The sequence below is a fragment of the Hakea prostrata genome, chromosome 3, assembly GCF_041222555.1.
Source record: "Hakea prostrata isolate BN-2017 chromosome 3, UWA_Hpros_2, whole genome shotgun sequence".
NCBI lineage: Eukaryota > Viridiplantae > Streptophyta > Magnoliopsida > Proteales > Proteaceae > Hakea > Hakea prostrata.
In genome coordinates, this window is record NC_142602.1 from 20,593,761 (window position 1) to 20,607,510 (window position 13,750).

The 13,750-nt window shown below is 35.2% G+C and overlaps 1 protein-coding gene across 1 annotated transcript; it reads left to right on the top strand.

The window, feature by feature from the left end:
• Positions 1-6,060: 6,060 nt before the first annotated feature.
• Positions 6,061-10,426, top strand: LOC149021492 (linoleate 13S-lipoxygenase 3-1, chloroplastic-like). The gene is made up of 6 exons (XM_089149726.1): positions 6,061-6,796; positions 7,077-7,357; positions 7,796-8,033; positions 8,134-8,466; positions 8,553-9,333; positions 9,431-10,426. The coding sequence occupies exons 1-6, from the start codon at positions 6,412-6,414 to the stop codon at positions 10,185-10,187; spliced, it is 2,775 nt and encodes a 924-aa protein (XP_089005852.1). The 5' UTR covers positions 6,061-6,411; the 3' UTR covers positions 10,188-10,426.
• Positions 10,427-13,750: the final 3,324 nt, after the last annotated feature.

Here is a 13,750-nt window from a genome sequence, read left to right on the forward strand (position 1 = left end):
TTTGTAGGGCCGGAACTTGAAAGAGCGAGAATCACACAAGGTTCTAACATAACCATCGTTTTCCAAACTTAATAATCTCTCTTTCTCTCCAATAAACCACTACACCGACCATTTTTAGGGGCCGGAACTTGAAAGAGCGAGAATCACACAAGGTTCTAACATAACCATCATTTTCCAAACTTAATAATCTCTCTTTCTCTCCAATAAACCACTACACCGACCATTTTTAGGCGCCGGAACTTAAAAGAGCAAGAATCACATAAGGTTCTAACATATCCATCACACCGACCACTGTCTTCCTTGTAAAAATTCTTCTCTATCATCGCATTCCCACCAAACGTCCAAACATATTCAAGAGAGCATTTCTATTGGAAGGAGTTAGGTATAGGAAGAAGAAGAATTTGATGGCAAAGTCAAGAATGTGACTTCTCCCTGGACTTATATGGTACCATTCTTATATAATTGTACGTATTAGTAATTATGAATGCCGGTCCACCATATCAATAAGTGTTTCACACGTATTATTCTCTCTCCTCCCAGCCCTTGTCAAAAATGACCTGAAGCTAGAGGTCAAACTAAATATATCAACTTTTTTTTTTTTTTGCCAAATTTAATTTCTTTTTTACATTTTTTTTATGAGGTTCACCCAGGCCAGCTTGCGCACACCACGATTACATCCTCAAATTAATGCCGCCGAATGGGTGGGAACCCAAGATTGACCCAAGAAATATATCAACTCGATCAAATTGAAAAAAGAAAAAGGAAAAACAAAGCTGAAATGACAAGAAAGATGTTTTTGGGGTTAATATAAGTGATTTTTGCAAATGTTACTAGAAATTTATAAAGGTAAGATTTCATGAAAGAAAATTTCATACACGGGCATTTGATTGAGTGATGACATGACAATGTGAACTTAGTCCGAGCAATCCACACCTTGTCTAACCAGGCTGAGATATCCTACCACCTATGGTAAGACAAGGCAAAAAATGAATATTATTTTTTAAAAACATGCAATTTTTATATATTAAAAATAGAAGTATTTTTGGTTGACAAAATCAACACATCTAATAAGGAGATTGTGATCAGTTCAATTCTATATGATAAAAAAAATTCTTGGGTCTTAAGTGGAAAATGAATGTTAACCGTTGAATATAATAAAAAACTTAATTTTAATTTTAATCAACTAATTTTATATCCAACATGACGAGTGAATCAAATCAAAAGAGTTTTTTTTTTTTATGGTAGGAAAATCAAAAGAGTTGCATTTCTTTTCACATCTTCCAAACATTGCCTCAAAACTCAAAAGACAATATTTGACTTGCGAGTTGCGACCAAAATAAAAAGAAAAAGACAATATTTGACTTTTGACTCTTCGTTTTCTGAAGTTTGACCAAAAAGAAGCTGCCCAAGGGATCAACTCCTGAGGTTTTAGACTTTTAACTTTTAAGTGCTTTATTAATGGTGGATGTTACATCCAAAACTTTGACCAGTGATCCATCGGCCCATAGTATTCTATTATTATAAGATTAAGAAGGTCATCATGAGCAACTTTAGAAAGATGCGTGTTTGATTCGCACCCATTTGACAATATTAATATTCTCATTCCCATCCCAGTATATAGGAAGCTCTTAATCCCAACTAAAAAAAAAGAAAAAGATACGTGTTTGGTGTCTAAAACGCCTTTCCGAGTATTTTGAATGTCAACATGGTGTGTAAGCTCAAATTTCTGGTCCTAAGGATGAGTAAGATTGAATGTCGACTCTACCTAAATCTACCATTTTGTAGAAAATTTTGATAAGAATAAGGAAAATATGAAATTGTGCATTTTTTTTTTTGTTCCATGACTAAGATTACGTCAAAATTAAATGTCTAATCAAAGTTAAGATCAAATCGACTTACGTTATCTAGCGTCAGTCAAAAAAGCCTGATCCAACTTGACCTTATTACATCCTAAGAATTTTAATAATACGATTGATTGCTTTATTTGAATCCATCTCCTTTAGGTATGTATTTGGAGAGGTTAATATGATTGTGGATGTCTTGGCAAAAAAAGGCGATCCTACTCAACATGTATTTTTAACAATAGAATCCCTTCGATCCCAAGTATCTTTTTTTAATTTTTGTTGTTTGATATTTTAGGTCTAAGTTGTAATAAAAAAATTTCTGTATAAATAAAAAAATTCTATTTCCTACCCAAGAAAAGGGAAGTCAGTTTTGGTTTATAGTCAAAATTTCTGAAAAACCCTAAAAAAAGAAATTGAAAAACTTACTCAAAGAGTCATATAAATTCCACTCAAACTGAAAATGACTAGACTCAATCATGAATCGTTCAACCGAATCAAAGAAACCTCAGTTTGTAAAATATGATTAATTTGCTGATTCGATTTCATGTTGTTCATTTAGTGAATCGGATTAAATGTGATTAATCTGTGGTGGACTTTAATGAATTAAGCTAGGGCAAAATTCAAGTAACTAATTATGATAAATTCAGATTGAGATTAGATCTAAAACCAATCGTTATCTATACAAATTTCTACATCATTCTTTAGAATCTTTCGGCCAATTGAACTCTCATAGCTCAGTTTTTTAATGCCCAAAATTCTTGGACTTGAAGTCTTCAACAAGAAATAATAATAATAATAATTAATTAATTAAGGTAAGAGCTAGGTATGTTTTCTTTCTTCCTTTTCAGGAAAAATGACTATGATGCATTAAAAGGTGATGTGTTTATAGCTAATGGATCACAAGAGCCCACCATTTTTTTTTGTTTTTGGGGTAAAAATCTATACAAAATTTTATTATTCTCCTTTTTTCTTTACCTAAAAAGAAAAAAAAAAAATATTAGTCTTTTTTTCAAGACTTTCACAACCACTTCTAGAAGAAGGGGAAATAACAAATTTTTAAATTTGGGTGGAATGTGAGTTGTTGGATTTAAGCTAGCTTCCTAGGGAAGAGCCGACTGTCATTGGTCGACTACACTAATAGGTGTTTTCCATTGAAAAAAAATCATCTGTTGTGTACAACATTGCAAATTTTATATCGAATAGAAGGCTAAGATTAAAAATCTAATTTTAAATTAAAAAAAAAAATCCTCATTAGCCTTGAAGTTGTTTTGTTTTCTAAGTCACCCACTTGGTTTATATATGCAGTGTTGTGTACAACAGATGATGTTTTCTCGTTTTCCATTTAATATAACTCTCTTTCTCCAACTTATCTGGATGTGAATAGTATTTTTCCATATGATGCACTCATGTGAATAGTGACGTGAACATAGAGGCCAAATTGGCAGAAAAAGCCTTAAAAGCCAAGAAATTCTTGTTTCTGGTCTTTTTTTTTTCGCTTCAATCCCTAAGATAGTAGAGAGGTATTAACCTCTGGAGTCTGGTTATTAGAACACTCTTCTTTGACTCGTGAATTTATTCATTGGTAGAGGTTGTTACAAAGATAAGTCTCATGATGCTTAAGAACTCTCTATGCAATCTTAAAAACGAAAAAAAGTTCAAAATATAATTCAATTAAATTTACACTTACAAGTTCTTTTAGATAGAAAATTGACATAGAAATCAAGCTTCTTGGATTCTTTTTCGTCGATCCACTTTGACTTTTGCATGAGGCATGATCTGATGCCACAACCGCAAACAATAAGTTAATCGATGTTACGGAAAAAAAAAATCCATAAACTAATAGGTAGATGACCAAGAGCATATGTTCATGCATTGAATTAGAATTTTGTTGATAAGAGATTCCTAGGAAATTTTGAAAACGTTATTTACAAGGACAAATAGGTAGGTATTTACCATTGAAAATTTGGTTTCATTGAATGAGTTCTTTTCAAACATGCTTAAAGCATGATATAGAATAATTTACACATCTTTTTATTTTTTTAAAAATGTCACAGGCGCAAGTGATTGTAGCACTCACGCACAAGATAGCACAGAAGTTTCATACTGTCCTTAATGAAATAAAAATGACATCTATGTAAGTATTATGTGTATACTCTGTTAACCTTAAACTATCATACTATTATTATTATTATAAAAACATTAATTGAAGATATGGCTACATTTTTCTTTATATTCATTAGATCTTTAAATTATTTAAGAAAGATGTCCAAAATTGTAATTATTATCCATAAATACAATATTAATATATTAATTATCATTAAGACATCTTTCTCAAAATGCCTTTGCCTATTGAATTCATTAGATTTTTAAATCATTAAAAAAATGACAAGATTTGTAATTATAACTCATAAACACAATATTGATTAATAGAAAATAGAAAATAATAATTATTAATTGATTTAAAAATCAACTCAAAGAGAAAAACATATAAAGTAAAAAGAAAATTACATTCAAGAACACTTCACACATGTTTGTGCATATGCATTATTACTAGTTTTTCAAAAAATAAAAACTCATTATCATTTTATTTGAAATTATAATATGTCCATTCATAGTGATAAATAAATTCCAATCCAATTACTGAGCTACATAAAAGCTCTTTACAAGATCATTAATTATCGGCTAATATTCCAAAGGGACCATAATATTTATCTTATCCAATAAATAATCAACCTCATTAATATTTTTATTAATGCCCCCAAAAAAGAAAGAAAAAAGTTGACTAATAAAACTCAAAATTTAATGCATATTTGTCCGTTTCATTTGCTCATGCATTAATTTACATCTAATCCTATCTTTGGATATTTCAATTATTATAATAATAATAATAAATGAATTTAAAATTGAATTATTTATCATAATAAGTTCATATAAATGTGAATTTCGTGTGTAATACCATGATGATGTGATCTAGGAGTAATTCTTTTAAATTATTAATCGATAACAATCCTACATTTTTTTGTCCTTTTTGATAAGAAGATAACATTCCTATGTAATCTTATCTAATCTGTGATTTTACACTAATTTTTTTATTTATTTATCAAGAATAGTTAATGATATATGAACCTAGTTATAGTTTAGTGTTATACTTTTTAGTTAAAACCCTTCACTTACTTTACTCAAGAACGAATAATCGTTTCTTAATTTGCTCTAAGATTTTTTGTATTTATAGCTTTTCTTAGCCCAACAAATAAGTGTTATGTTTCTTTATTAACTTGATCATTGGAAGCAGTTTATCGACTAACAAAAGTCAGCTCATTCTCACAATCAAAAAATAAATGTTCACAGCTTTCATTACTAACGCCACACAATAGACATCCAGGATCAATAGGAATTCCCCATGTTAATAAGCGATCGTTGGCAACCTTCTACGAATTGCCAACCAAGAAATCATTGAGAAACGAGTTTGGCTCTTTGGTGCCCAAACCACTCGAGCCCACAGTACTTTAGGGCTAGAACCACGAATGACCTGCATAGCCGTCTTAAGTGAAAACTGGCCATTTGGGATAGCAATCCAAACTGCTCGATCACCATGAATTCTTTGCAAACTGCAACGATCATTAGTTGAATACAAACTCAAAGGACACACTTATATTTTTCTTTTCTAAAATACTCTTGCTTATTCAATTCATTAAAATTTTAAATTATTTAAAAATAATGTTTAAAATTATAATTATAATAACAAACACAATATTTATGACATAAATGTAGCTGAAATGTTGTGTATATAAATCTTTCCATTAAATTTATAAAACTAAATATGGATGATCTAGATGGTAGAATTTGTAATAAGGGTTCAGCCAAGCAATTTACATAGTCAGTCATTACTTGTTCACTCTTTACTAATAGAGTAATATAATAATTATCATTAGGGGATCTAAAAATCAATTCAAGGAAAAAAATATGCCAAATTAAAAAAAAAAAATTATAAAAAAAAAATAAAAATATTCAGGTAAAGATTACACGTGCGGGTCATTACCGATAATAATAAAAATAATAATTAAATGTGATGTTTGGAAGCCAGGAAAGGAAAATAGTGGAAAGACGACCATCTTCTGTGCTTTCTGGTTTCCGCGTTAGCGACGTTAATAGCCGAAAGCTTTAGAACTCGTGTTTTGACTGACTCCTTCTCTTCCCCGCACGCACTTTCCATTTGCCATTTGGCATTTGGCATGGCTCATCAGGCTTTGAAAGGAATTCCTACGAACAAAACAAAACAAAACAAATTCAATTTAAAAGTAAGAAGAGAAATTAAAACGTGTGGACGGTGAGAACTCAGAAGCATACGCTGCTCTCTGTCTCCTTTTTTTTTCTTCCAAAGGTTCACTCTTCGTTTCACTATAAATACCCAGCACTGCAATCCCGAGAAAACTGTCTTCTGTGTTTTTCCTTCCTTAAAGATTGCATTTCTCTCTTCTCTCTTCTCTCTTCAAACACCCTCAGAATTATTGAGAATTATTTTCAGATCTGGACAGGAAGAAAACTTAAATCCCAAATTTGAAGATCCATGGCAGTAACCAAGGAATTATGGGGTTCTTCTTTGTTGGAGCGATCTTCTTTTCTTCCCGCTTCAGGGGTTTTGTTTAATCATCGGTTAAACCAATCACAGAACAAGCTTTCATTTCCTCCTGCTTTGATTTCTTTAGAGAAGAGAAGGTTGCATTCGAGGAAGACTGTATCGGTGCGTGTTGCGGCTGTTACTGAGGAGGATTTGTTTAAACAAATGGTTGTGCCGGAGAAGCCTGTGAAGTTTAAGGTGAGAGCTGTGGTTACGGTCAGGAAGAAGAACAAAGAAGATTTGAAGGAGAGAATCTCAAAGCATCTGGACGCTTTGACAGATAAGATCGGAAGAAACGTTGTCTTACAGCTTTTTAGTACCGAAATCGATCCAAGTAAGTACTTGCCTCTTTCCCTTGCCAAACTTCTTCGTTCCTTCATGGGTTAAAATTCGAGTCACCTGTTTTCCCTTTCTGGGTTCATCTCCTGTACTCTGGGTTGTCTTCTTTTAGCTATCAAAATCTCTCTTTTGGGCTTTTCGGGTTTTATGACCTGATGATTGATTGATCCTTAGAAGTTCCTTTCTGGGTTCTTTTTGTACTTAAACCCCGTTTCTGGGTTTGGATTTCTGAAACAAAGTAATCATCCAAATTGTTCTTTTTGCCAAATATGCAGAAACGAAGGCACCAAAGAAAAGTACAGAAGCTGTTCTCAAGGACTGGTCGAAGAAATTGAATGTTAAAGAGAAAAGAGTCCATTACACAGCAGAACTCACAGTGGACTCGAATTTTGGGGAACCGGGTGCCATTTCAGTGAGCAATAAACACCAGAACGAATTCTTCCTGGAGACCATCACAATCGAAGGTTTCGCATGTGGTCCGGTCAATTTCGTCTGCAACTCCTGGGTTCAACCCAAGAAGGATCATCCGGAAAACAGAATTTTCTTTTCGAATAAGGTAATAATTTACTCATCACCGACTCTGTCTTTTGATTTTCCACCCTGTCAAAAGCCCCAATTTTTTCAAAATTCACCAACACTTTGGTTACTTCTTCAACATTTCATTTCGTATCAAAGTGAATATTCAAAAGTCAAAGCCAGACTATGTGGAGAAATCATCCACGTCTACAATGGCGGAAAATTAGAAACATTTCTTGCAAATTTTCAGTGGGGAAACCAATATTAAAGTGTTTCTTTTTCAAACTTTATCCAATTTTTAATCTTCCCCCTTGCTGGTTATAGATCGTTATGGCTTCCAACTGGCCATCAGAATCATTTTCTTATTCGAATATCCTTCAAGTTTCCCCATTTGCTTAGCAGACACGATTGTCTAGGAAACTCCAGCAACACTCCTGTATTTCTTAGAATAATTTGGGATCGCTTTTGTTCCTGGCAGCCATATTTGCCTTCTGAAACACCAGCTGGACTAATAAAGTTTAGAGAGAACGATCTGGAAGAGCAAAGAGGTAATGGAAAGGGAACAAGGAAAGTATCCGATAGGATATACGACTATGATACTTACAATGATCTGGGAAATCCAGACAAGGGCATTGAGTTAGCCAGAGTTGTTCTTGGAGGTGAAAACATGCCTTATCCAAGGCGATGCCGAACTGGTCGTCCTCCCACTGATACTGGTTAGTTTTCAACTCCGAATTTTTTTCATCTCTGCAACTTCTATTCGATCAGAAATGGGATTGTTTCTGAGCCTTTTAAGAATGTTGTTTGGTACGGTAGATATGAAAGCAGAGGTTCGTGTGGAGGATTCAATGCCGATATATGTGCCAAGGGACGAAGCTTTTGAGGAACCAAAGCTCGACACTTTAGCCGATGGGAATTTAAGGGCGATTCTCCACAACTTGATTCCATCTATAGTTGCGAGTCTTTCTACAGATAACCATGACTTCAAGGGGTTTGCAGATGTTGATAGCCTCTACAAAGAAGGCTTACTTCTTAAAGAAGGTTTACAGGGTCATCTCTTCAAGAAGATACCTTTACCAAAGGTTGTCCGAAAGATTCAAGAATCCAGTCAGGGACTTCTCAGATACGATGATCCACATATTCTTTCCAGTAAGCTCTGTTCTACCTTCCACGATGATTTGCTTGACTGGTAACCTGAAGTTATGAACTTATTTATATAAACGTTATTTTTGCAGAGGATAAGTTTGCTTGGCTAAGAGATGATGAATTTGCTCGTCAAGCAATAGCAGGGATCAACCCTGTTAGCATCCAGAGGGTTGAGGTGTTCCCAATGGTAAGCAGTTTGGATCCTGAGATTTATGGTCCACCGGAATCGGCAATCAAAGAAGAACACATCATGGGTTATCTTGAGGGAATGTCCGTATCACAGGCATTGGAGGAGAAGAAGCTTTTTGTACTAGATTACCATGACATCTACCTTCCATTTCTAGAGAGGATCAATGCCCAAGACGGGAGGAAAGCCTATGCCACTCGTACTCTGTTCTTCCTGACGCGACTTGGCACTCTGAAACCCATTGCAATTGAGCTGAGCCTCCCTTACACTGGTGGTTCTTCTTCTTCTTCTTCTAATCCGTCGTGGAAGCGAGTTCTTACCCCACCAGTGGACGCCACCACCAGTTGGCTTTGGCAGATGGCAAAAGCTCATGTCTGCTCCAATGATGCCGGGGTTCATCAGCTGGTGAATCACTGGTTGCGCACCCACGCTTGCATGGAGCCCTTCATACTTGCTGCTCACAGGCATCTGAGCGCAATGCATCCCATCTTCAAGCTCCTTGATCCCCACATGAGATACACCATAGAGATCAACGCCTTGGCTCGGCAGATCCTCATCAACGCCGGTGGTGTCATTGAATCCTGCTTCACCCCTGGCTCATGCTGTATGGAGATCAGTGCTGCTGCTTATCGCAATTTCTGGCGCTTCGACCTTGAAGGCCTCCCTGCCGATCTCCTGCGAAGGTTTGTTTGCATTGCATTACATTGAACCCTTCTTCTTCTTCTTGGAGTGTGAAATGGAAATGGAAATGTATTAACTTTGAAGAACTTGGTAATGCAGGGGAATGGCTGTGAAAGATCCAACTCAACCGCATGGAATAAAGCTGGTGCTGGAAGATTACCCTTACGCCAACGATGGTCTGCTGGTCTGGTCCGCTATCGAGTCATGGGTTCGAACCTACGTGAACCAATACTACCCGGACTCGAGAGTGATCCGGTCGGACACAGAACTCCAAACCTGGTATAGCGAGGCCGTCAACGTGGGCCACGCCGATCTTTGCCAAGAAAGCTGGTGGCCCAAACTCTCTAGCCCAGAAGACCTCACCTCCATCCTCACCACCCTCATCTGGCTCGCGTCGGCTCAACACGCCGCGCTTAACTTTGGGCAGTACCCTTATGGCGGCTATGTTCCGAACCGGCCGCCCTTGATGCGGCGGTTGATACCAGTGGAGGGTGACCCGGAATATGCTTACTTCATGGCTGACCCACAAAGATTCTTCCTATCTGCAATGCCGAGTTTGCCACAGTCGACTCAGTTCATGGCAGTGGTTGACACGCTGTCGACTCACTCATCCGACGAGGAATATCTCGGGGAAAGACCACAGCCGTCGATCTGGACCGGGGATGCCGAGATGGTGGAAGCTTTCTATGGGTTCTCCGCAGAGATTAGAAAGTTAGAGGAGGAGATTGAGAAGAGGAACAGCGATTCAAGCCTCCGGAATCGGTGTGGAGCTGGTGTTTTACCTTACGAGTTGCTTGTTCCGAGTTCCGAACCGGGGATCACATGTAGAGGTGTTCCCAATAGCGTATCCATATGAATCATATATATAATCTAGACAAGTATCTCATTCTTTAGTATTAATATTTTGTATTCTTTCCATAGGAACTAACTACAAAGCTCCATGTTGGCAGTGTATATTTAATAATAAATTAATTAGCTTTGCTGCCTCAAAATAAATAAAAAGTTACAATTTTAATACAAATATACAATAGGGAAAAGCTACTACTATCAATAGTTCTATTGTGACAATCACATTATTTTTCCATGCATTATATGGATGAGATTTTTTCTTTTTTTTTTGTTAAACCATTGTATGGATGAGTTTAGATGTTTAAGAAAATAAGGAAAATTTTGGGCTTGACTCACCTGTTAAAATTAATACCATTTCTTAAGCTATCAAATTTGTGAATCAGACTCTTTCTAAGATAAAAATATATCAATGACATCCCTTGTTGTTAGTAAATTACAGTTAAATGCTGATGTATGTAAGTTAAACTTCCAAAAAAGACGAAAATAATCTTGAAAGAACAACCTTATGCTCGACTAGCTTTTTCATCTTTCTTTACCTTCTACGACTTGTTTCTCTCGTAGTTTAAATCCTCACAAAGTTTGGGACATATGATTCATCGATAGTCTTTTCAAACTTTGGATGTGGGGGTAATATTGTAAATGAATATATGAAAACTAACTGAGACTAATAAAGTTACTAATAGGACCTAACTGATAAATTGGTTAACTCATGAAGTATCATTAATATTAGAGAGTAATTTCCCTAAAAAAGTCACTATTTATTTGATAATATTTGTAAATATCAAGTCCTCTTTCACCAAAAAATAAACTAGTATTGGTGAAACCTAGTTTCTAATATATATTAGTATTGGTGGGATTTAAAAATTCAGAAAATATTGACCAAATACACACAATTTGGAGTCTTTTGTGTTGGATTATCTGGAAGTCAAGAATGATTATCTTGTTTCAGCTAAAATTCCTAATCTTCAAAATTCAATGATTCATCTTCATAATTTGTTAGGTGAAATGGATGCAATTTCGGCTTCGAGGGCGACCAAATTAACTCTGGTAGATAGAAGAATTTCAGCAGAGGGTTCGATTGTCCCAAGAACATCAGCAAGTTCTCCTTCAAGTGTGTTCCAAATATATACAGATGGTTCATTGGAAGACAGTGAGGGTTGGGCAAGAGAGCTGGTATCATTTGGCAATCTAATGGTAGCTTCTTAGTGGCAAAAATCAAGTCAGGTCGCGCGTTATCCGCAACTCAGGTTGAACTGGAGGCTATCTGCAGGGATATCATTCAAATAGCATGGACATTGGGGATTAAGAACATTCACTTACATTCTAATTGTCGTTCAACAGTTTTAAGTCTCTTAGGAAAGGAGAACTTCTTAGATTGGGTTTGTCTTTCTATCTCTGAGAGCATTAGATCCTTATTGGTTTTGTTTGACTTTGTATATATATGTTTTATTCCTAGATCAGCTAATAGTAATGCTGATTTATTGGCTAAGGGATCTAGATTATTAGGTATTTCAAAGTTTGGTGGTTACAACCACCTTTTTGCTTGTTCAACAATTTATCTTAGCTGTTGGATACTTTAACCCAAGTTGGTTAATTTAATGTCATTGTTTGATCCAAAAAAAGAATATCCTAAAAGTTGTTTTGAAAGGATAATTAGAATAAAATGCAAAAGAAGGAAACTATTAATGTCACCATTAAAAAAGTAATTCGGACACTTCTTGTCAAGATCTTCAAAAAGACATATTGTGGGCCTATATTGTTGTAAGAGGTGTTTCAATAATTTTCTTTTTAATCTTTTATTTTGTTGTACATTGAGTTCTCTTGAAGGTAAAATTATATTAGAGCTGAATTTGGAACATCAATTAGTAGATATAATTGGGGAGAAAATCTTACATATCCAACTTATACTCTTTGGAGAACCAAATCATCATCGATGGAAGGAGCTTTCTTAAGTTTAATTGCAGTTTAACCTCAAGGGATTTAGTTGGTAAAAGTTGATGTCTCATAGTACAAGGTCAAGAGTTTAATTCTTCTTACGATCAGGAGTGAAACCTCGTACTATATTTTTAATTACATTCTATTGAAAAGTAAATCCTCCAAAGATTCACGGACATATTGCAATGAGAATGAATTTCCTCATTTTCTGTTGGACCATTTTTCTTTAATTTAAACAAGGAAAACCTAACTGTTCAAGTCTTCAACATTAAAAATCAATAACAATCTTGAATCTTGAATCTTGAAACTAAAATATAAGCAAATAGACAAATCCTAAATATTTCTGCATTATTTGAGAGATGCTTATAGATAGACAAAGAAGAGAGAGATTCTTGATGGAGAAGAAATAGGAATAGAGTGTGACTACACTAACTTGCTAGCCACTGAAAAATAAAAACAGAGAAGAAGAATCGTAAAGGGAATGGGTTTTAGAGACAAAGAAGAAGGGGTTACCATGCATAGATGATGCATATGGGGTGGCCCATGAGCTATCTAGAGTCCCAAACTCGGAATGGGCTGACATTCGTCATGTTGATTTGAAATGAGTCTGTGAAAAGGACATGTTGCTTTACAATGATGAATGTAACTTTTTGTGTTTAGGAATCATTTTGAGGGTGTTTTGGGAAATTTACTGTTTTCAGTGATATTTTCTTAATTTTTTGTTTTTTGGTTTTAGGATTTTTTTACACTATAAAACCAAGTTGTGAGTCTTTTGGAGAGCAACTAAATATTCTTGTTTTTGAAGAAACTTTTGAGATACAAAACTCTCCATTTATTATCCAATCTTGTGTTTCAGCATTAATAAATGCCTTTAAAACCAAAATTGAGAAGAAGAATGGCAAGTGGAATGTAAACCCTAAAGCAAACCTAACTGGCTCCAACGCTTGAAATCCGTGCCTAACTTAAGCAAAACCTCAAGAACGAAGCAAGCTCATAAATACTTTTAATGTATCCTTGAATCTAACTATTCAAGTCTTCAATGATAAAAATCAATAACAATCTTGAATTCAAAACCTAAAGTACAAGCAAATAGACAAATCACCACACGTTTTTGCGTTATTTGAGAAACTGAGAAACACTTACAGATGGACAAAGAAGAGTGAGATTCTCAGTGGAGACGAAATTGGAATTGATCCAGCCGCCATAAAATCCGAACATAGAAGAAGAATGATGGAGTGGAATCCAGAGACATAGAAGAACGAGTTACCACGGCCACCTTCAACCAAAACTAAGAAGAAGAAATGGTGAGTGGAGCACAAACCCTCACGCAAGCCTTACAAGCTTCAAAGCTTGAATCTAAGCCTAATTCAAGCAACCCTCAACTATCGAAGGAAGCCACAAAAATACCCCACTCTCTCCTTGAAGGTTTCGATAGATGATTTGATGATCATTGATTCGGCAAAGCTGAGATATGATGGCAGGCACACTTGAAGTTGCGTTATGTGCTTGTTTTATAGCAAGAAATCTTCTATTTTTAGCACATCTAAGCTTGTGCTCTAGTTTACAGTTCTTAATCTGGATGACTTATGTATCATTCTAATTGCTTTTATACTGATGAGATAAGAACTACGTTTG